This window comes from Pezoporus occidentalis, unplaced genomic scaffold (assembly GCF_034315485.1).
Source record: "Pezoporus occidentalis ecotype Australia unplaced genomic scaffold, CSIRO_AGI_Poc_V1 ctg11, whole genome shotgun sequence".
Taxonomy (NCBI): domain Eukaryota; kingdom Metazoa; phylum Chordata; class Aves; order Psittaciformes; family Psittacidae; genus Pezoporus; species Pezoporus occidentalis.
Window position 1 is genome coordinate 7,212,064 of NW_026912886.1, and position 24,229 is coordinate 7,236,292.

The 24,229-nt window shown below is 48.2% G+C and overlaps 1 protein-coding gene across 3 annotated transcripts in view; it reads right to left on the reverse strand.

Annotated features, from left to right (window-relative positions):
• The window catches only part of SHC4 (SHC adaptor protein 4), a 31,434-nt gene extending 14,237 nt beyond the window's left edge, over positions 1-17,197 (reverse strand). For 2 of the 3 annotated variants that reach the window (XM_062628948.1, XM_062628931.1), the window contains exons 1-4: positions 16,092-17,197; positions 9,110-9,180; positions 2,159-2,222; positions 1,161-1,280 (exon numbers count right to left, since the gene is read on the reverse strand). In XM_062628948.1, the coding sequence (XP_062484932.1) occupies positions 1,161-1,280; positions 2,159-2,222; positions 9,110-9,180; positions 16,092-16,670 (834 nt within the window). In that variant the 5' untranslated portion in view covers positions 16,671-17,197. The remainder of the gene's footprint in view (positions 1-1,160; positions 1,281-2,158; positions 2,223-9,109; positions 9,181-16,091) is intronic. The other variant, XM_062628938.1, reaches the window with a different exon arrangement.
• Between the last annotated feature and the right edge of the window lie 7,032 nt (positions 17,198-24,229).

Sequence of the window (24,229 nt, forward strand, 5' to 3'; positions counted from 1 at the left end):
ACCTGATTGAAATTTCACTAGCCAATGCAGGCATCAACTTTTCTTGGTTTCAAACACTATTTCATCTCTGGAGACAAACTGTTCTTTAGTATAAAATCAAGTGCAATAGATTATGCAGATGTCAACACAATTAAATGTGGTGCCAGCACAAGAATAGAATAAACAGGATTTTCCATTTGCAAAGGTCTCTTAATGAAAGACGTAGAAAGAATTTCAAGACAGTGTCTTGCATGTCCGTGTGTGTGGTGACTGGACACATCAGTGTGTTTGGAAGGACATCTGTCCAGCTTTGAGCTCTGTTACAAGCAAGAACAGGTTAAAAGGTCCATACTTTAGCTGCCTACCCCAGTTTCAACTGCTGTGGGGAAGTCCTTTGCTGCTGTACCTGAAAGGAAGGGAAACCTGGTGCAATAAACTTACCCTTCTTAGCACAGGGGTCCAAGGCATCTCTGTGCTGCAGGCAAACCCCCACTACCATTTCAGCATGGCATCAGCTCAGTGCAGTGATTCCTTAGAGCCAGCGAGCCAAAACTACCTCCCTGATGGTCCCCTGCTCCAACCTGGACCGAAACCCTGCTGGCCCAGGGCAAGAATGTGCTGGAAGCTGAAGCCAACAGCAGAATTAGGTGGGCCGTACAAAGCTCCTCAGCTCATCTGCCAAGAAGGGAACACACCCCAGTTCCAGGGCAGATCCAGGCTCTCAGGAACACATCTCTATGGAGCCCAGAGACTTCACATAGTATAACTGCCTATGCACATATATTACCCAGCTGTAAAACAGCCTTGAATGACACCAAAGCCAAGCTCTGACTCACTATTTGTATCAAAATTCTTTTCTCTAGGACTTTTCAGAAACTTGTCAGGACTAGCGCTTTTTTATTAGGCACCATACAGGCAGAGAAACAGCTTGCCAAGTGCTTAAAGATCCCTCCCTATGGAAGACACCATCATAAACAGAAAGGGCATGTGCTGCATGTCCAATTCCTCCACAGTGCTCTCATTTTTAAATTCAGAGGCATCACGTAATTCAGCTTTACTAGCACAAGACAATTAAAGGATAATGCTTTCCCTTCAAAGCACCCAGCCTTTTCTTCAGATGCTATGAAAAGAGGAGAACACAGGAGCATGGAGAAAAGAACACTGATTTATATGTATCCTACCTGCTGAGTGTCAACATTAATCAAAGTGAGGCTGCTTGTTGAAATGGTCAGCTTTATATTCACACCAGAAAACTGAAGGTTACTTTTGCCAAGTACAGAAGATAGAAACTTCACTGGAGGCTATGAACAAAGAAAAAAAGAAAGAGGCTGTCAGCCGAGTCTGTCAGGGGCAGAAACATGTAAAATCAAGTGGTTTTTACTATATCTTATTGAGAAATTCAGTGGAGCAAGGATAACAGCTTGATCAAATGCAAACAGATTTTCTAACAAATATCAGCTTTAAATACAATACTTGTAAGCATGGGTTTATGTCAATAATGGGGAAAAAAGTTTTTAAACAAAATCCCAGTAAGCCAAATGTTATAGCTGTCTCGGTAAATCAGAATGTGCAATTGTCCTGCTGAACTCTGCTTCATTTCCTAGGCATAAAGCGTTTCTGAGGAAATCAAGAAAATCTCTCATGTATTCATTTTTCAGCAAGTTCATTCCTCCCGGGCCCCACAGTTACAGAAGGGGATCAATAAGTTTCACTGGACACAACCCAACAGCAGCCACTGACGTTGGCCCTCATTACATCCCAGTTACTTAACAAGTGATCTGCCCATTAAACGCTGCCATTTCAGTTGTGTTTAATTTTTTATGTGTATAAATAGCAATCAGGAAATCCTCCAGTGAATGAGCTCCCTTTTGCTAAACAAACCCTCAGACATTTTACCAGACAGAACATAAAACCCGTAAAGCACTGAGCGCTGCATAGGCTGGTAGGAGCAGGAACTGTGGCCAAAGCATCAGTCCTGAAGAAAATAGGGTAGGACGTGTCCTCAGCCCCAAACCAAGCAGGCTGAACACCCTGCTGCAAATGCTTTCATGTTATACTGGGTCCAGATGGATCAATGTGCACTATATCCAGCATGGACTGAAGCCTGTTAGGGAATCAGGTATCCAACTTATCAAAAGCAGATACAAAAAATTAATTGTTCAGTTAAAACAGTGTTTACCTTCCGCTTTTTTATAGCTCCATTTGTACCTGACACAGCTTCACACAGCCGGCTTATTGCTTCCCTGCAAATAGAAAAACACAGCACAAACTCTGGGATCATTTCACATGCATCATCTGTAACAGGGCCAGCAACTCTGCAATTTATTGTTATCGTCCCACTTAATAAACACTTTAATCTTCTGGAAGGTCTTTCACAGCTGTTTTTCTTTCTCTTTCCTCCCACTGTTAAAGAAAAAACAACCTATTTAACAAGACACAGTGATTCAGCAGCCTGGTTTGGGTTGATTCTTTTTCTTCATAAAACACATCAGTTTCACCTAGTGGCAATTTGTTCTTTAAAAAAACCATCAACTAAGCACAAGAAACTCTTAACAACCTAATGCCTTCAAATCCTTTTTCTCAGTACAGTTGATAGGTCTCTTGCTTAGCAGGGAGGATCCCCTCCCTCCCTTAATCCTTCTTATTTAGAGCAGCAGGGGTGTGCTGAGTGTGCTCAGTTGGGTGTCCTGATTGCCTTTCTGGTGCTTGGGGTTCCTCTTTCCTAAAGAGGAAAAAAAGTGGGGGGAAAAAAGGCAGTGTAATTGAGCTTCTGCAGTTCTTCACATCTGCCGTCTCAGTTCATATCTTTCCATCTCTGGCAGGTATTTTCCAAACCAGATGTCCTTGCCAGCCACCCACTATTCTCTAAAGGCGCCTCTCAGTTAGGGAAGCGGAAAGGTAAGGCATAAAGCGCTCAGTGTTTATTGGTCTATATCAAAGACAGCTAAATCACACAGTACACTATAGTGGCCCACTGCACCTATTTTCCATGCTTGAACAAAGAAAATTCAGATACATTCTCATGCAGATGACTGGTCTGGACATACAGTGGAGCACTCAACTGCTCTGATCGAGGTTAGCACAACTGCTGCAAAAACACCTTTTCCTGGCAATCACAGGCTTTCCTTGACACTTATTGTTTTGAAGTCAATGGAAAAATGGTGCTTACAGGCTGGGATGTGCTTAGCACATTTCCTTTACCTTGCCTGGACATCCCTTTCTGAGCCACAGCTCCGTGGGATCTCTCCCTCTGCTGCACCACCATCACCTAGTCACCCTCTCAGGCTTTGGTTCCCTTACTGGGTGATTCTATTTTGAGGCCATAGCCTCAGCCGTTCTCTCATGGCTGAATTAGGACTTGGGCTTTCAAGGGCTGGGATTTTGTTTTGTTCTTAAGGGGAAGGGGATTAATTTGTTTAAGCTAATGGATTATTATCCAAACAGCTAATAAAGAAACAAGCTAGTTAGGAAAGTTTGTCTATTTTCAGATCAGTGCATGGGAGGAACATGCCACTGAGCTTCATTTCCTGAGGAGGTTTGGTTCAGAAGGGCTGAAAAATATCAGGAGACTGCACAGTGGCAGGATGCTCCAGGCAGGTATGTCCAATGAAACAAAGGTGTCCCAGCGAGGAGCATGGTCTGCCCAGGACCCTGCATCGTGCCCAGGGAGCAGATCAGACAGCAGGTAAAGCCAGCACAGCGCCAGTGAACCACAGCATCGCTGCTGCCTCCTGCTCAGCACCCTACGGATATTGCTATGCTGATGGGCTGTGTGCTTAAAGCACTGAAAACAGTGATGCTACATCAAGTCTTCCTTCCAGAGAACATCCTGAGAAAGTCAACCTGGAGACTATCAAATGAATGGAGACCTCACCCATGGTAAAACAATACAAATTTCATTAAAATGTTCTGAGTGAAAAAGCAGGGAAGAGGAGGAGTCTTATGGTGACCTCCACAAGGTGGGTCAGAAACACAGCCTTTTAAACAATTTCTCCTACACAGCTGAAAACACAGTTTTGAAGTGAATTCTTGATATCCTTATTGTTTAGCTCCCATTTCATTTAGCTGTTACCAGCAGAAAGGCCAAAATTAAAAAAAAAAAAAAATAAAAAAAGAAAGAAATAAGGGAAAGGCATCCTGCAGGATGATCTCTCAGATTCCAACAATCAGCTTGGAAAATGAGAGCTCATCTTCTCATTCAATATTAAAGGAAATTAAAATCAGAGCCAAGACATTAAGGCTACTTGGAGCCTATAAGTCTAGCTCTACCTAGAAAGAAAACCAGATACAGATAAATTGGAAAACCAGGGAAGTCATCCGTTTTGGTGTCAAATGAATTCTCACACACTTCAGGCAGCCCATGTAGAATAAGCAATTGCAGGCAAAGTTGCCAGCATCGGAGCCCATTCTTGTACAAGCCAGTGACTGCCCACTTCACCACGCTCTGAAGCACTTGGCCTCCTAACAGAAACCAAGAAGCAGGCAAATTGTTTCTACTTAATAGTTTCTTTTTGGCAGGGGAAATCACCTTCTCACAGACATTTCTTGCAGCGTACCTCTGCCTGGTCTTCCAGGTGATCTAACCTTAAAGGTGTGAAAAGCAAGCAGTTTGCTGCTACACTCCTGACCTTCAGTCATTTCCACGGGGCAGGCAGACCTGAAGCAGAAACTGGTACATGAGGAAGAAAAAAAACTCTGGATACGTCTACAACAAATTGGAATAGGATTTATATAGAATCTGTGCCTTCTTGCTGGAAAACCTCTATTAATTCATTCTTACAGCATTCACTTTCAAACAGTTGCTCAGGCAAGTCTCTGCTTTTAGATCTGCATCATGGCATATACCTGTGCGAGGCTGACATAGTTAATCACCTTGCTCCTGGATGAATGGGCAACCTTATGGGTTCTGGCATTTGCTTGTCCCTTTGATATCTTCCGAATCTGAGGCAGTAGCAGTTATTCCAGTCATGTTGCTGCTTTTTCTTTCTTTTCTCCTCGTCATTCACCCCAAAACAAAAAACTTGGGATTTTTATTTGTTTTCCTTTTAAATCGCCCTGAATGAGATAGCTCCACTTGCAGACTCTGCAGCAGCTCTTTCCGACCCTGGGAGCCACACAATGAATCGGGAGAGCTGTGAGGAATTTAAATAGTTCTTGTAGTTTAAGGCAAAGGAAACCCTGCTCCTCAACTCCTCAGGCATCTTCTGCCATTTGAAGTAGAGGCCCTGTCAGTCAGTCCTGCAGTGCCCACACAATTACATAAACTGGCCATTGTTTCATTGACACAGTTTTCACTTTCCGTAGTGAATGGAAGGGTTCTCTTCACCATCCTGAAGAATATTCCTCTGAAGCACGTTGGTCCCTGGGCTGTCACCAGCAGCAGACCTACTGCAGAGCCAGAGGTCCCACTCCTGGCCCCAGCAGATGCCCATCCATTGCAGGGGGAGTTTCCCAAGGGCTATTCTGCTGGGCACCAGTTCAGTGAGGATCCAGGCTGGCACAGTTCCCTGGGGACACCTCTATGGGATCCAGGAGGTGGGATGGGGAAACAGGAACACCTCTTTTTGACTGGGACATGGAGACTCCTGAGCACACAGCTGTAAGCAGCTCCCCGTTTCCTGGGCAAGAGGTACTGAAGCAGGACAGTGTCACAGCCCCTACATGGCTGGGTGCTGTGGGAGCCAACAGCACAGGGAATTCTTGCTTTCTGCCAAAACCCCTGATGCAGCCCCTCAGCCCCGCAGGGCACTGCTCCCTCTGCCTGCTGGTTCACAGCAGCCACCCAGCCAGGATGCAGATGCTTGGCAAGGGCTCAGCAAGCTCTGGGGCAGGAGGGAGCGACAAGGACAGCCCCATTTTTGGCATCCATAAGTGTTCAGATCAGCTCACCCGTACAGTTTACAGGTTTACTCTGGGTCTGCACCTCTGCAGTGAAACCTGCAGCCAACGCTCCTCCCTACTCCTCCCCAAGCGTGCACATGCGGGAGAGAGCCGCACTGGCAGTAACAGTGAGCCACTTTGTTCATTGTTCCCCCAAATGAGAGTAAAAGAAGAGAGATGGGCTGATGTAAGCAAGGAAGCATGCTGTTGAAGATTTGCTTTTAAGCATCTAGGGCTCTGCCTACACTATCTAACAGAAAGGGATTGTGTGGCTCAACAAAGTTGAAATTAATCTTCCAAACAAAGTCAGCCTTCTTCCACCAGCCCACCCCAGCAGCACATTTCAGATGCCCTTCGCCCTTCAGTGCCCAACCATTTTCAAGTTTATGCCCTCATCTGAGATACAGAATCCCTTTTCCCACAAATGCCCAAATAGAGTGACTAATAATAAGCTTGTTTTAACAGAAATGGGAGATGTGTAAGAGGAAAAGAGTTGAAAGGCTGGACAAGGGAAGTGCACATCCCAGCAAAGACAGGACCTATCACAGAACAAGCCCAAATACATTTTGTACTGAGGACACCAAGTAAAGCACATTTATGGGAAACCATTCCAAAAATATAACAAAGCCTTTCGAGCAGAGGAACCTGTTACCCTCATTGTGATTTCTAGATGTTACTCTTGTTATCTACATGGAATCTGAAATCACAAGTTTCTGCAAAATGGGAGGGATGTCCTGAGAGCATGTGAGTTGGGTCACAGGCAGGCAATGGCAGAGCTGGAAGGGAAACCTGCTGCAGTGAAATCTCCTGTGCCAGCCTCCTCACCTCACAGCCATGAGGGCTGAGGATGAAAAGCACTTCAGCGCCTGGGCCCTTCCCTTGCTATGCTGCAGTCATTCCGCCTGATGGCCATACAGTATCTCTGCACCCCATGGTCATTCATAGCACTGGAGAGGCTGTTTTCTGCCTTCCCCACCCCTGTGCCTGGTAAGCAACTGGAAATGCAAGTCCAGCAAGAAACCAGAACATAAATCCTCCGTGCTCATCTCTTTTGACTCCTCACTCACGGCACTTTGGCAAGCAGGAGTTTGTTGATCTTTCCAACATTCATAAGGGGTAGGTAAATAATATCTTTAATTTTAAAGATCAGGAGACTAAGAATGCACATACACATAGAGCAAGGCAGGGAGCAGACATAATCAGAGACCTTTTCTACATCACTTTAAAACAGAAGATGCCTCTTTGTTTAGTGAAATGCCATTGGAGTAAAAATATTTTTTACCCCCAGTACAAGTAACACAGATGATTAAAATGGGATCGTTTCCAGTAACTCTGTGGTTGGTGCATTGTGCATGCCGTCTATAAACTGACTCCCCTGGGAGAACAATAGGGGAATAAGCAGTGTTATCTTCACTCCAGTCAGCTTGTAATCGATCAAACCTTAAAGTTTGCATGCATGAGCTCAGCACTTCAGCATTCAGTTTGCAAACAGTTTAAGTTTTGAATTTCTCATGCACAAAACAGCCCATTAAGGTCAGCACTGGCATATTTTTTAGATGATGGAAATATTTCCATTGTTAAGTTTTCACATAGCTCTCGTTAACAAAACCTTGCTAATTTGGGCCAAATTTAAGGTGGCAAGCTCTTGTCACACAGTAATTCATACTCGTTATTGTCCAGACAGACCATCTAATACATACTTCTGTGTCTTGCAATCAGGAGATCACCTCGCTGAGGCTGTTGAAGAAAACAGTGGCTTTGTCTGAATGCTCCAGGCTGATTGCTTTGGGTAAGCGTACTACATGGCTCTTTTTGATCGGTAAACACCCAGGCTGAGGGAAGGATATTTGTATCTAGGCACTTCTCCATATACAAATGCAGGAACTGGGTGAGTGTGTGCTTATGCTGATTGTAAATGTCAACAACCACTGATTTTAAATACAAAACAAATCGGGCAGCTTTCAAGTGCAGTATACAGGCATTTAAGGAATCAATTTTTTTCTGTTTCTTCCTTTTAGCTGGTAAGTCTGGGAGCCAATAGGTAGCAAAGTAACACTTATCTCTTCATGTTCCTTTCCTTTAACCACAATTTCTTTGATACAAACACTTGAGGAAGCAAACGAGCATCTGTAAATCATCCACCAGCACGAAGGAAGAGTTGGGCAGGCGCAGGAAGCCTCAACCACACTCCTGGCATCCTCAGCATGAACCATGCCAGAAAAATAGCTGAGGGGAGGAGGGAACATGTCTAAAGCCAGGCCAAAATACTCTGCACTCACCCACCCCTCCAAAAAGCCTTTGGAGGTGCTGGGTGGTTGCTGGGGCTGCCCAACAGAGCACTAGTCCTGGCTGCTGGACTGTGAGTACGTCCCAGCCACATGCAGCGCTCCAAGATGGAAAGAGGATGCTTATTTTGGTAACTTACACACTCCTTCACTGACAGACTTAACAAGGATCAACATAAAAATAAAACTGGGCTTTTTTGCTCCTGACAGGACATTTCAGCAGCCCCCTGAGTGCACATACTGATAATCTAGAGCCAGCAGCAATCTGCAACAGAAGTTGCAAACTTCACTAAAGACCACAAAATATCTCATATTTAAACCATATTCAGCTGTAGCTGAGAGTGAAACATTCATCTTTTTCTGATTTGCAGGCTGGAAAGTTAGGCCTGCAGTAATGGCTGTATTTCAACATGTTTTCCTTGTGACTCCACTGGCCTTGGTGCAGATGGGGTCAAGCAATGTCATAACATCTGATAAAAACTCACTAGAGGACCTTGCTGGATTGGGGGACAGATGGCACTTTCTGTATCAGGTGTGAAGCAGAGTGGCTGGGAGGCTTGCGAGCACCCAGGCTCGCTGCCTTGGCCACCCTGTGCCTTGGGTGAGCTGTGCGGGCAGCGCTGAGCCCAGGTGCATGGACTGGCTGCTGCCAGTACCCAGCTAGCTGGGGATGCCTGCACTGTGGTGAGGCTGCAGGGGGAGGCTCTCTGCATCCAGAACAAGAAGTGAGAGCGAAATAAGGTCTGTGGCTGAAACAATTCCTTTTCCAGTGCAAAAAGCCTATTGTAATGATCAAATAATTCAAATCATCGCTTGGGACAAAAAAAAAAAAAAACAAAACAAAACCAAAACATGAAACTGCTATTCAAAGTGTCTCAGAGCTTGGCGTGCACCCTTGGCTTCATACAAAAATTAGCACTCAGCTTTTTCATTCTTGGGCTGGATTTTAGTTTGATACCACCTACCTGGTGACTTGCGTTCGTGTGCCAAAGTCCAGGGACCTCATTGACTGCAGCACTTCAATGCAGCCCATGTACTAGGGAGAGCAGAGACACAGAGAAAGGGCTTTGTTAATATCTAGCATACAGGTAAGAGGAGGCTACAGAAGGAAACAAATGTGATTTTAGTCCACTAAGTATATGCAGAACCACAGTCTAAATGGAAAATCAAATCAGCCATCCTAAGGTTGCTTCCTAAATAGCTTTATTTACTGAAAAGTGTAGAGAAGAGCAATAAAGATACCAGTGGTTTCAACAACGAAGCATAAAAAAAGGTAAAGCCTGCTGGGGACACAAAATCCAATCATTCTTTTTTCCAATTCTGCTTATTCTCAGTGATCAGCCTGTGGCACTGAGCTGGAAGGAATACATGCACATTAGAGAGAAATTCCCCCCGGGAGCAGAGGGCCTCTGGAAGCCGCGCGGGGCCAATACACTCGGAGCCCCTGTGATGAAGAGCTGAATGTCCCTTCAGAGCAGTGGGAGGCATTACTAGGCATGAAGAAAACCACTGGCTCCATGCTGCTGCACGTCTGATGACAAATAACCTCTGCAGAAGATGAAGGAAGTAGAGCTGCAATTGCAGCTCATAGCAACAGCTCTTAAGAGCCTGCACTATTAACTGACCTGCTTGAAATTAGAGGCTGACTCCCACATTTCTGTTGCATGGGACAGAGCTGAAGGCTTTTTCTGTACTTGTTTGGGATCTGCATAAGTCTAATTTTCAGAAACATCAAGAATGTGATGGCATGTCAGCCCACAGACTCCTTTGATGTTATATACTAACCTATGGAACACTTTCATTTCAACGAAGTGTGCTGGGATATGTCTATCCACTGAGTTTACCTCTCCCAAAATGTATTCCTAATTTCTTCAGCATATCTGTTGATATCCGTCTCTTTGCTGTTGAAGCACTCAGACATCTCCCCATTTCACAAGGCTGGCAGAGGTCTGGGTCTCTCTGCATGCCCCTCTTCCACAGTGAATTCTCCCAGAGGGAAAAGGGATTTCAGGAGCATCCTGCAGTGCTCGCACAGTGCCCATGGGCTGCAGTGACGAAGTCAAAGCCTCTGGGATACAGCAGACAACTGGGAAATCCCAGGCAGGGCCATGCATGCTCTGTCCTCTTGCTCTGAATAGACAGAGGAAAGGTACCATATTTACCTCCTCTGCCTCACTTTGCCTGTGAATTGATTTTTCTGCTGGGCCATTCACAGGGGGGTGGATTTGGGTATCTCTTTCAGCTTTGGAGACACTCAGAAACGAATGCGTATGTTAAAAAGAGAACATTATGTGTGCAGTCAAGCAGGGATTCCACAACAATTGTATTATCCCTATTTTGGTTTCCTTCCAGATAGCAATGTAACCCCTGGGAGAACTCCAGAATTAGGTCAGAGACCTGGAAGGACATCAATAAGAATCTGAAGGGTTAGCAGAACTGCTTCGCTAATGAACATTTAATGACTTTGAGATCTCTCTTACTTGTTAAAGATATTCCTGCTTAACGGGAACAAAGCAAATGCGCAAATATGTCTAGAGCCTCAGCTTGTAGCACAGTGGTGACCTCTGATCCTATGGTATGAGGTCAAACATCCTGTGAGCTAGTTGGCTGCTCCTCTATCCTTGAAAAAAGGAAGATTCAGAGGAGTAGGTGAGTCATACGCTGGTAAGTGAGTCCCCACTGCATCCTGAACAGATGCGTGGGAAGCTACTCTAAGCAAAGATGAAAAATCAATATTAGGTTTTTGCATAAGTGACCCTGAGTGAAGCTGAACTTATCAATGATTCACAAAAGACCTTTTTTTTTGTCTTTAAAAGCCTGAGTAGGGAAGTGCATTAACATGGCACCTTGCTGCATCCCTCATTTATTTTAGCTGCTGTTGGTTATCCCGACCAGCACGGTTAGTAATGGCTGAACCATCACATCTCAGCAGGAGGGTACAGAGAACCAGCAGAGCCCAGGGCAGGGGGACCTGCGGGACTGAGGCAGAGGAAGTCAGGGTCACAGAGCTGCAGAGGAGCCCATGGAGCACATAAAAGGACAATGGGGTACCAGAAGCCTATTCAAAAAAACAGTCTCCAAGGGAGAAAAAATGATTAACAAATAAAGAAGGAAAAGATTAACCCCTCCATAGCTGAGTCTGACAAGTGGCATAGGAAAGAAAGGGGAAGGCAGCAGACAAGGACAATGCCAGTCTCAGAGACTTCTCGTGTGCCCAGTACTCCAGGAGGAGAAGCCGCAGCAGGGCACAGACCTTGCCCCAGCCTAAGCTGTCTGCTGGTTGTCTTTGTGACATGGTGATAGAGATACCGAGGGTTCAGAGGTGGTGTCCAAGGAGGGGCTTCACCTTCCAAAGAGGGAGCACAACTTGGCTTCAATGAGCTGCTGAGGAAAGCTGGGGAAGCTGGACACAGGCACAAGGGTCCTGTAACCTGCCCAGGACAACAAGCACAGATACAACTGCAGAATTCAGCAATTCAGCTACCTATGATAAAATAAAATGCCAGCACTGAAACAAGCTGAGTGCTGAAAACTTGACGTGGCCAATGAAACCGGATGCTGGACCCACTGATCTGCTGGCAGCAGGATCAAAAGCTCCTGCCAGGACGAGCAACAGCTCTCAAGAAGGACAGGAGAGACTCACTGGCCCTGCTGGAAGGGGAACTGCTCCTCTAACTGCAACATGGGCAAAGCTGTCCCCTGTCTCCCTGCACAGGGCTGGGGAGGGCATCAGCACCAGGGTCTGCTTCATCTCTTGGTGTTTGTATCCAAAGGGTGATCTGGGGCTGGCTGCTGTTTCCCCACGTCGGGGAGAGCAGGGTGGTTACTGAAGATGCACACATCTTTTCACATCTATTTACAAGAGATGATGGAGAGTGACAACAAACAGGATGAGGGACTGTGTGGGAGGAGATGTGAAGGCACTAGGCAGAGCCCATGTGAATAAGCTTTTCAGGCACCCTCTAATCCGGACCCACATCTCATTTCATTCCCTGCCATAACACACTTAGTGGCTCCAGCTTGAATGACAGCCAGTGATTCACCCACAGGAATCACAGAATCATAGAATCATTTAGGTTGGAAAAGACCTTTAAGATCATTTAGTCCAATCACTAACCCAGCACTGCCAAGTCCAGCACTAAACAGTGTCCCTAAGTGCCACATCTACCTGATTTTTTACACGTCTTTTAAATGCCTCCAGAGATGTTGACTCCACCACTTCCCTGGACAGCCTGTCCCAATGCTTGGCAACCCTGCCCATGAAAAAAGTTTCCTGATACCTAATCTAAACCTCCCCTGGTGCAACTCGAGGCCATTTCTTCTTGTCCTGTCACATGTTAATTGGGAGAAAAGACCAAAGCACACCTCACTACAGCCTCCTTTCAGGTACTTGTAGAGAGCAACAAGCTCCTTTTCACCAGAATAAACAACCCCAGTTCCCTCAGCTGCTCCTCATCACACTTGTGCTCCAGACCCTCCACCAGTTTCATTGCCCTTCTCTGGACCCGCTCCAGCACCTCAGTGTCTGTCTTGCAGTGAGAGGCTCAAGGGTAAGTGATTCTTGCAATATTCCTCAGGTTTGTCACAGCTATAAAGAACACTGGCAGGAGACATGAGTGCTGTGGCTGTTATGGGCACTGCTTAGAGACAACCTGAGCTCCGGAAGGCAGCGCTGTGGGAAGGCATGTAGCAGGTAGAACATGAACAAGGACAAGGTAAATATCCATCTTGTAAATCCGGCAGCAAACTGCACACAAAGTATGTTTTGAAAGGTAACAGTGTGGGGCATCAGAGCTGCCCAGGCTCTTACTGAAGTATTAACACTCAGGCTCTCTGTTATTCTGAGGAGCATCTCAGGGAACAGCTGCCGATATGTGTCTTGGCTTCCTCACCAGAGCCCAAGTGACACACAGCTCTGACACAGGTGCCCTGTCACCACCAATCACACGGCCAAAGCTGATTTCCCCCTGCATCACCTTCCTATATCAACCCCAGAAAGACAATCCCTGCCTCAACTCCAGCTTCTGCCTTAAGGCATTTCATTACTTCACCATATTATTGACTCTAAAATAACTGTGGATCCTCTCCACATAAGTGTCAAATCCTCTTCAGACTCCAATTAAGCTTTTAAGGCCAAAGATTTCTGGCAGCAGCAGTCTGTGTAATATGGACCTGACTTTCCTTGTAAAATGGTCTCTGTGGAGATCCCAACCATCCCATACCTTAACAGGGCACAAGAAGCTTCACAGGGATAGGAGGCATCTCCAAATGCCACAGAAAGAAGGGCAAAGGCCATGGGGTAAGAACTGGGAGCAGCTCCCACAGTTGCCCAGCCCCTCAATGTCTCAGCCCCTCTTTGCCTCCAGGCAAGACCTTCCCCCTGCACCATGTTCCAGCCACCATGCTGCAGCCCTGTGCCCTTAGCTGCTTCCCAACCCTTCTGAGGCTTCACCACCAGCTCCCAGAGAAGCCTCGTGGTCCCTGGGGAAATAAGCACCTTGCCCATGCTCTGATGCTGAAGCCCCTAAACCCCCAGGCTGCATATTTATCAACCTGCTTGTCATTAAAAGTTGAAAAAAACAAACAAGAGATTGGGCAGGACACATCAGCAATGCTGTTGCAGCTCTCCTGGGGCTGGCTCTTGCAGGCACACAGATGCAGGAGCAACAGTAGAGGGGAGATGCAGGAAAACATCCTGTTTGTGCTGGGAGGCTCCTCAGAGACATTCCCAGTGAAATGGGCTGATTCCAAAAAAAACATACTACAAACTCACTATGAGGGTGATGAGGCCCTGGCACAGGGTGCCCATAGAAGCTGTGGCTACCCCATCCCTGGCAGTGTTCAAGGCCAGGCTGGACAGGGCTTGAAGCAACCTAGTCTAGTGGAAGGTGTCCCTGCCCATGGCAGGGGGGTGGAACTGGATGAGCTTTACGGTCGCTTCCAACCCAAACCATTCTGTGATTCTATGAAATAGAACCTGGGGAGCAGCAGGAGGTGATGAGCCCTTCCCCATTTCATATAACCTTCCCATCAAGTCTTTCTCTTTTTTTCTTCTTTCTTGCTCACGTGCTTCCCAGTGGGTGACACCTCGGTGCTTCTTGCTCTCGGCACTGGGCCACAAACAGAAACCTGGGAAATTCCCCCTGGGTTTCATCATCTCTTCCCCTTGTCAAAAACTGAATCCTTTAAGTGTGCCTCTGGCATTAGCATTCCAGTACTTGAATCTCTATAGGTACCTCAAGGTCTTACTCATGAGCTGCACTACATTGGCAGCACAGATCACAACACCATCCACCAGCACAGGCCGAGAGTGCAGCACCTGGAGCTGCAGTGGCCCCTTCACTGCCACCTTAAGCCACAGCGTACATGCTCATTCATCTATCTTAGCAGTTTGCTGGTGTCAAAACCTCAGCTGCTCACACTAGTACTAGAATTTAAAGAGAACATACATATTGTGCTTCTCCTCCCTCCACCTGCTGCATCCCAGGTGAATGTTCCAGGCTTCCTGTGGCTCCACTCACAGCAGCTGGTGCCATGCTGGGACACCATCACTTTTCAGCCAACATCCCATCAAACCAGCTGTGCTATCACTGCTGGATGCCAGGCAGACATCTCATTCCTGCCTGGGGAAAGGCGAACACAGCTATTTCCCCAGGTAACTCTTCCCTCCCCTGGCTTGCATGCCCTCCTGCTGCATTTGGAAAGTGACTGACTGATTCTTCTTGGCCTTGCACCTTTCTTTAGGCTTTCATGCTTGTGAAACATCACAAAGGAAACACAGATTTTGCAAGTCTTATAGCTATTTTACTCCTGCTGACACATTTTGATACCTCTTTTACACCAAACAGAGCTTACACACACACATACTCTTAGCACTCTGCCTGCAGCCCACCAGGAGAAACAGATGTTGGTTAATAACCCCCTGTACAGCTCATTCCTGCAGTCCTCCTTGTAGCCAGAGACAGGCATGAGGACTATGAGAGCTGCAGGAGCTCTTGGCCAGACCAGCCATTACATCAGTATTTCTGAAGCAGGTTTAGACTGCTTTCTCTGCCATTTCCCCATGGTCTGCACTGGCTCCCTCCATGCAAGCAGCAGGCAGGTTTTGCCTGGGATTGCTTTTGACAGGTGAAACATAAGCACTAAAATGTACAGGGTCAGAGATTCAGAGCACAGAGGAGGAAGCAAAGACTACCAAATGGTGAGGTTTGGCCATAGAAAAGCAGAGGAAAAGAAAATGAGAAAGCTGCCAGGTGTGGCAGGTGTGGAGGGAGCAAAAGCAGTCTCCTCTCAGCCACTGACTGCTAATTAGAAGATGATACCCATCAACCCTGGCTCACAACACGACAAATACCAGGAAAGGCTATTTCAGGGTGTCTTCTGCAGAAATATGGAGGGGTTTCTGTACATCATCATTACCAAGAAAATCAGCCCTACAGCTTCAGAGGAGGGCAGCTTTGGGATCCTGCCTGTTCAACTCCGAAGGCATTAGGCATGGGGGAGAGATGCTGCGAGCAGCAGCAGTGGGCCCAGCATGTCTCCCACACCCTCCATGACAAATATGACCATGACATGGACCAGCCTGCACCTAGTGCCTGGGAGCTGCTCTGTAAGGGCTGGGAAGCCCTTTTCATGGGCCTCCTTCTCCCTCCAATATGCATTTCAGGCCAGAGTAACCCCTGTTTGAATTGCAGCTCAGCTACTCCTCAGAGAGTCTAAAGATAGTGTTTTGGAAATGGATGTTGTATTACTTCTGGGAGTGCCTGTGGTCCTTTTAACTCCCTCTGTTAGACACCACAGCCCTACATACACCAAGAAACGGGAAATACATGGGAGAAGTCAGTGGTTTGGGGCACTGGCTTCAGGATTGGAAACATGGAGGTCACCCTGCAGCCACCTGAGCAGTTTGCCCTGTCAGAGAACGGAAACCCCATGAGAAGTACTCACCCGCACGCTGTAGGTTGTTCCCGGCTCCCCCACGCTTTCACGGCTGTGTGCAAGGCTCCTGTCCTGCCTGCCCACGGGAGCAGCCTCCTCGGCTCCCCGCACGGCACAGTCACCCGCTGCCTTTGGGATTAGGGCCAACTTGTCCAGGCCAGGCTGTGGGTAAGAGGCCGACAGGCAGCTGATCTCAGGCGAGGTTGGGCTGCTTGGGATGGTAACGCACTCCGTGAGTTTAATCCTTGGCACCTCTTTCATTCCCAAACAGAAGCTTTTCAGCCCCGGCAGATTTGACGGGTTGGCAAGTTTAATGTTAGCCATGCGGGGGATCAGTGTGCACAGGGTGCTGCAGGTGTCCTGTGGCCCCAAGGAGACATCTTCTGCCAGTAAATTAGGTGATGAAGAATGGGAAGAGGAGGAAGAACCTTTAATATTTAAAGATGTATTTTGCGTACCTTCATCAAGGGATGTTATCGAGTCATTCCTGAATCGGCTATACTTAGCTCTGTGCAGCATTCCTGGATATCGGAATAACCCTACATACAGGACGTGTCCACCGAGGCTGTGCTGGCTGCGTTCTCTCATAGCCTTGGCAGGTCTGTAACTGGATAGTCTTGCATAAATTGGCTCTTGTAGATAAATTATACGGAAACCAGGCAAGTCAAACAATTTTAAAAACAGAAACCTAGTGGATGTTGTTACTGACTCCCTCTTGAGTGGTTTATTCTCCTCAATGGACAAGGTTTAAAACTGAATGGACATCTGGTATTTTGCAAACAGTAATAAAAGCAGCACGCAGGAAAGCACATCAGTGGTACAGCAGCTTAAGCCGAAGAGCCACTATCCAAACTTGCCTTCATTTCTGCCTCGCACCAGGCACTAAATCCCACCTAGCTCTGAGGACTCACAGTCGGAGCATCGTCAATCGCGGAGTCCTGGCTGCAGCGAAAGCTCAAGCATTTTCCACGCAAAGCAGAAGAAGAGAGAGCTACGATCGCCAACGCAGACCGGGAAGAGCGCAGTGAGGTGCCCAGCCCTCGGCATTCCCACCGCCGGCTGCCCCGGAGGCGGAGAGCATCCCCGCGCTGCGCTGCGCCGCTCCTCCGGCCGTCAGGGGCAGCCCCGCTATCTGAAGATGAACTGGGGGCAGCGCCGGCGGCGTCAGCCCCGCTCGCTCCCGCCGGGAAGCCCTTCAGCACCGCGGTGCACAGCGGGCGGAGCGCCCCGAGCCGCCCCCACCGCGCCGGGCCCCGCCGCCGCTTTTATGAATGAAGTTGGGTTTTTTTTTTGTGAATGAGGCTCGGCGCGTGCGGGCGGGCAGCGCCGTGAATGGCGCTCGGCGGGCGGCCGCGGCCCGGCGGCCCCCGGGGTGCTCCTCGCAGCCAATCGCCGCCCGCCGCCAGCTCACGCGCCCTGGGAGCGCGGGGAGCGGGGCGGGGGAGCGGGACCGGGACCGGGACCGGGACCCTCACGGTGGGGCCTCAGTGCCCGCACAAGCCCCTCTCGGCGGCGGGGCCGGCGCCCCCCTTCCTTCTCCTCAGTCCTCCGCTGCCGGAGCCAAGGGCTGCGGTGCCCCCACGGCAGGGGCTGGGGCAGGGGCAGGTCCCGGTGCCCCTGGCTCTGCAGCTCAGCGCCCGCCTTTGGCTCTGCCTTACCTCACGCAGCGGAAAAAGCGCCCCGGGTTTGTTTCCCTCAGTGCGAAGATCTGGTCCCTCAGTGCGAAGACCTGGTCCCTCAGTGCGAAGACCTGGTCCCTCAGTGCGAAGACCTGGTCCCTCGGCACGAGTTACCCCGGCTCCATGTGCGGCTTCGACGCGTTGGGCGGCACGGCGGGAAGTGACCCGCAGCAGGAAGGGGGTCTGGCCCGGAGGGGCCCAGCGGCCTCCCTTGCCGCCCTCCGCTGAGATGTTTCCTCACGGTGGCTTTTAAAGACCGCGTTCACGTACCCCGCGCTCCCAGAGGCGCCGGCCTCGTGCTCTCCTCACAGGCAGTGCTGTGGAGGGGCTGCCGGTGCCTGGGGAGAAGCCATGGGCACAGCGCTGGAGGGAGATCAGCACAGACACTGCTGGTTTTTTCTCCTTTTCTCTATTTCATGAAATAGAATAGATTAGAATGGAACAGAACAGACTGACATCCTAAAAGATGCAATGGTTTCTGCAGTAAAGCAGGGACACCACCTCCCCAACCCTGCTAGTGAAATCTGGCTCAGAGGAAGCGGCTGCTTTTGAATGAACCCTTGTGGGCTCAGACTGCTCCCAGAATCAAACCCAAAGGCAAAACCTGGACCAGGCACAAGTTACAAGGAGTGACTAATGTCTTGTGAAGCTTTAACAACAGCTTTGAGCACAAAAGGATAGAAAATGTTCAGCAGTGACTAGCAGCACTATTGATTGTACATAAGGCACAGAAATTCTCCAAGCATTAACATTTTACTTAACTCTTTCATTTTGATGCTGTGCTAGAACATGGCATCAAGAGGGCTGGAGGAAATATCCAGGATGGAATGGGGAGGCCACGGTGTCCTCAACTGGTGAGGAGGAGTGACTGGAGGTGGTGCAGGCTGTATTTACCATGAAAGGGACAACGACGACCAGGGCTCAGGGAGATGCTCATGCCCCAAGCTCCTGTCCTGGGGGACATCCCTGGTTTCTGTTTTTACTGCCATGAAAAACATGCAACCAGGCAAAACAAACCTGCCCTTCCTGTGAGATCAGCCTTAGTGTCCTTCCCACCTCTGAGCACACGGTGAGGTCTTCCTGCCTTACAGCAGCCCCTTGGTGGAGATGACAGCACTGGCGAAGGGCGGCTTGGTAACCAGGGTGCTCCCCCATACCTTACTAAGGTTCATGGCTGTGGGCTGCCCCTAGCCTGTTCTCATCTCCTGAGCCCTCCTGCCAGCTGCACATCCCTCAGGAGGCAATTTGAGCTGTCCTTACCTGTGCAAGTAAGAAAAGGGGCAGACAGGTCCCTTGCAGCTCTGCAGCAGATGCAATCCCCACTGTGTCCCACAGCAGCTAAGAGAGCTGGCAGGTGAAAAGGGGTAACAGGATTGGCTTTAAACCAGTGATGTGGTGAAAGGGAACATTTTCAAGAAAAAGAAACAGTTGTGGATCAGCCTGTCCTTCCCTAAGCACTCAAGGGCTGCAGCTGGAGCCCTGCATGGCACCAGCACCCGCTGCCTCATGGTGAAGTCTTGTTGCCTGTCACAGGTGCCAGAGGGGCTTTTCGCTCTCTAGAGGGAAGCCAGTACATTAACCAGCCCTCCTCGGCTCACCGGCACCAGCAAGCATGATTACAATGTGGGAGGTGAAGAATAGCTGGTGTTTTACAGCAAGTTCCAGAGAAAAATGCAATTGTGACAAGCTCCATTTTCAGCAACGATCAAAAAATACAAGCTCGAGAACAGAACCCAGCAAAGAACAGCATTGTCCAAGGCATAGTAGCCATTGTGGGGAGGAAGAGGAGGGAAAAGAAAAATGCCATGCCTTTGTGAATTAAAGAGCTTTCTTCTCAAGGCTAAAACCAAGATTTCTGTTTAAGATACTGGGAAATCGGCCTTTGACCAGCACAGAGAACAAAGCTCCTTTAAGCACTGGTGAAACCAAGCCTACAGCCTTCTGTGCTGCCTAAAAGGAGCCTGTGTTTCTTGCTCACAGCTCGAGTTCCCAGTTGCTCTCAGGGCCCAGGGAGCCACCCCGCTTGCTGCCCACCCAGCAAGACACAGGGAGAAGTCATTCTGCCCCTCACATGGTGCTGACATGTGACAGTGTGTGCTGCCGAAGGGCTGTGCCATGCCTGTTCTCTCAGGCTATGTGGGAACGCCTTTCTCGTGCACAGTTATAAACTGAAACCTCCCTCATTCGCTGTGTTACTGGCCCCATCACACCAAACCCTCCATCATACCCTGTTTACAGCCCCAGACAGTCTCTCAGCCTCAAATATACTGCATGAAGAACTGGTGTGACCCCAGTGGTGTTCTGCCACAGGGGACAGGAGCTTTGTCAGGTGTAACCACTCTGACAGGGCAGCACCATTACATATGAGCAGGAGCAAGCAGTTAACCAGCTGCAGCTATCTCTAACACCCCTTTAAAGGAGGTAAGGTAGCAACACCCATGTCTGCAGTATCACCCCAGGGAGCCTTTGTGGCTGGGTGGTGCCAGCCCCAGGCACCCTTGGGAGTGACACCACTTCTGACCTGGGGCTGTGAGACCACAGGTCTAGCAGGCAGTTAACACTGCCCTGCTAACCTCCCTTTGCAGCACAGGGGCCAGGGAAAGCAAATACAGGGACACAAAGACACAGATGTGGCACTTGCTGGCAGCTGGAGAGCTGAAGGCAGATTGGGGACCAGTGTAGAAGAGAGCAGCAAACTCATCAGTCTCACACGAGGAGCACGTGTGGGCAGCACAGGGAGCAGAGCTGTATCCCACCCAGAGTACATCCGAGAAGCAGTTGCACTCCTGCAGGAGCCCAGAGGAAGCTGTTTGTGCTCCTTGCAAACAGCATTACAGAGCTCAGCCCTTCTGTTAAAACATAGAGTAAACGGGGGAATTTTTTCCTGTATAAATAGCAACAGCAGCATTAATTTATGCTGAGGTGCACAGAGGTGATCTGCCTTCCTTCCTCATTGACATGCCTGGCTGATGCTGGTAGAAATCAGCAAAGTGCTACAGAACAGCAGGAAAGCCCCATAACCAGCAGTGTGGTGTCAGGTGCTCACAGGAAGCACTGGAGCACCTTATTTGCACTAACGGAAGTCATGCACAGCCACCGCTTCATTTTAAACGGCAGCAATTTATTTTCCCACACACTGAATCATTGTCACTGGTTTATCTCCCACAGGTACCTTGCCCTTGTTCTGAATGAGTTAAAACTAGGTGTATTTGACAACTGCAGCCCACCTGCTTTTCAGGAGGTGAGAGCTAAGGGGTTTCAGAAGGACAAAAGCACAACCCTGGATATAAAAGCAGAGTCAGAGATTAGACTGACACTGCTTTTCTCCTGTTCTATCTCTGAAGCATCCAACAGTGCTAATCCCAGAAAACAAGTCCCAGGGTGACTTACAGACAAGTTGCAATGTTCCTTCTCGGCGCCACGCTGTGTTTTGCTCAGCCCAGTTTAACCATTCACAACATTGCTTTGTCCAAACCCACAGCTAGCAGACAGCAGAATACAGGGCTGGCCTGGGCAAAGGACCCATCCCTGCAGCTGAGCATGGGCATAGAAGGACCCAGCATGGCATGCAGCAGGGCTAGTCTAGACATACTGCATGTCCTCCCTTTTCGTCTCCTCTTTGCCTGGCAACATGGCCACCTTCTTCAAATACTGCTGGGCTTTGCCTTTTCCGCAAAGAGAGCCCCCATAGCACAGGGGAAGAGCGGTAAGGTGGAAATTCCTGAGCAAGGGCCCAAAATTCAGAGCCAGAAGGTTGCTAAACAGCCAGCACAAAGCCAGTGCTTGCACCTCTGAGAAAAAGCAGTCATCAAACATAAACCCCATGTGCTTCAGGCTATCTCAGCGCTTAAGAAGAGGCAAAAGCTAAACACTGGAGGAGGGAAACAGCATGGGGGACCCCACAGCTGTCCCTCCTGTGAGGTGGATGATACCAGCCCCTGGGCCTCAACAAGGATGTCCTGACCACATCACAGCTAGTCAGAGCTGCTGCAAGCCGTCACAAAACAACATTGCCCTAACCGCTGCTTTCTGAAAGGAGAGCTGCATGCTAAGAGCCTAAAGATACATTCAGCAGCACTTGCTGGCTTGCCTCAGCATTGCTTGCAAGGAGGCAAAGTGGTCATGAGCAAAACCCAGCATCATCCAATGTCCATTGTACCACAAAGTGCTGGAAGCAACTGCAGATGAAGCATCCAGTACCTGATGTGCTCAAAGCTGGCTCTGGCTTTGAGCACAGCTCCACAGCAGGAAGGATACAGAGACAAATTTCAGCCTAAAAGTAGCCTCCAGCTTCATCTGTGCAGAATTACCCACCACATGAAACAAGTTTCAGCAACAGCCCCACAAAATTACCATCAGCTCAAAAGGAAGTTGGAAGCAGTCACACTTCAATGGCATCAAGCGCTCGGTATCCATGCAGTAGCAGGCAGGGAACATCCTTTCCTGCATTTCAGCTTCAAGCTATATTTTTGTAGAGCAGTCCACTAGGATATATTTGAAGAGAATAAATCTCACAACACAGCTGAACTTCTCCCAATGTCTCCTTAGCTGTGCAGAAGAGACCCAAGGAAACACTGAAGGATATACCCTCACTGACCATCTTCTCCTTCCATCTGTAGACGCTTGCCTTTAACTTGGCTGTAATAAATCAGAAAGGAAACCTTGACATTGGGGCACCTCTGATTGCTTTACTTTTGTTAATGTGCTCTTCCTCTACAATCAACATTCCTCCATAAGGAAGGCATTGCAAGAGCTTCCTCCAGTTCTTGCTCCACACAGCCTTTTTGCCAAACATCCTTGCCTCTCCAGTGCTCACCTACTCCTCAAGACAGTCGATAGCAGAAGGGACACTTACCTTCTCAACTGCAGCTGGCAACCCCCCATTAGTTTGAAATTATACTCTCATGGGCAGAGTCCATCTGAAGATGTACCCTTCCATTGCAAGAAATCAATTATAATGAGTTTAATGATCCAAATAACTTATGTTTAGGGTTTTTTCCCCTCAAAGATGCTGCAAAACTTTTACTGCAGTTCTTTTGGAAAGTGTAAACAACCCCCACAAGCATGGAGTAATGTTTATTATTACTTTATAACTCTGCAAGAAATGAGTAACCTACTATAGAGGCATGAAGCCTTATAGAATGACAAAGTTCTTTTGAATTTAGTGTGGACACCCATTAACTTTCCCCACAAACACTGATGGAACCACTGCCTGCAGGAGCTGCTCCCAACTATTAATGGCTGCCACACAGATAACCATAGGAAACGTAGTTTACTCCGCACCCTTCCCCAGTTTCCTTTCACACAAGAGCAAGTCTGTTATCAGCGTTACACCATTGCTAAATTCCCCTTTACTCAAAGTACTATCCTTGGAAAACACCAGCTAGAGCCAAGCACTTTAGACAGTGCCCAGATGGACACCCACCCACATCCACCTCCAAGAGCACTCACCGACCACTAGTGTGAAACAGGGATCCAGCAGCTACGAGCACAGCAGTGTCCTGGAGCTGTTGCCAGGAAGTACATTCCGGCTTTGGTTACCCTGTATTTTGTACTGTTTGCTAACTCAAAAGACCCCAAAAGGTCAACAGACTTCACCTGCATCATCTTTAGGGATTCATGTGGGCTTTTTTAAGGCATTATTGAACAACAACAAAAGTACTATTTTTGTTTTTTAAATTCCTCTCTTTTACACACAGGGATCCTAAAAAACTGAAAGCAAGTCCTAAGAGCAGTACTTGTTGCATGAATAGTACAGGTTAACTAGCAGGGGTCTCTCTGCACATTACAGACATGCAGATTCACAACCTCTCGTGACCTTCAGTGCAGCAATAGTGGGAGCAATTTTGTTCTTGTGGTGGGTGTGCATCTTTTACAAAACTCTCCCTAGAGGCAAGGAACTCTCCTCAGGAGCACTACAAAATGGTTCATGGTTCTTTAGCCATGAAGAAATGGAGAATTCAGTTTGTAAGGCTTTGGAGTAATAAATATTCTTGTCATTTCCATAGCTCAAGTCACACGGTGCCACCTTCTTTTTGGTTCTTTCCAAAACTCTAGCCAGGTGAAGACACAGGCAAAACCCAGACATGAGGAGTAATTGTGGTGACAAGTGATAGCACATACAGAGTAAGGTTTGTAACAGAAGCACTTTCAGCAGAAGACAACTGCAATAGCAGAACTGAAACACAAAGTTAAGGCACATAAATAGAAAATTCAAAATTACAGGATGAAGCTGTATCCTTTATGAATTGCTACAAATATTCTCACACGTGGGAGTTGCAAAACCAGTTAATGACACTGTTACTAGAGCCACGGAAGTGTAAGCAGTTACCAGTGAGTCACTGGAGAACTTCATGTTATTTTCCAGAGGTGACTTCATCCATCAGGATAACAATAAAGGCACGCCAACTTGCACTACTGTGTATTAGCAGCATGCAAGAAATCCGAGTTTTTGGAGGTGCTGTGGTT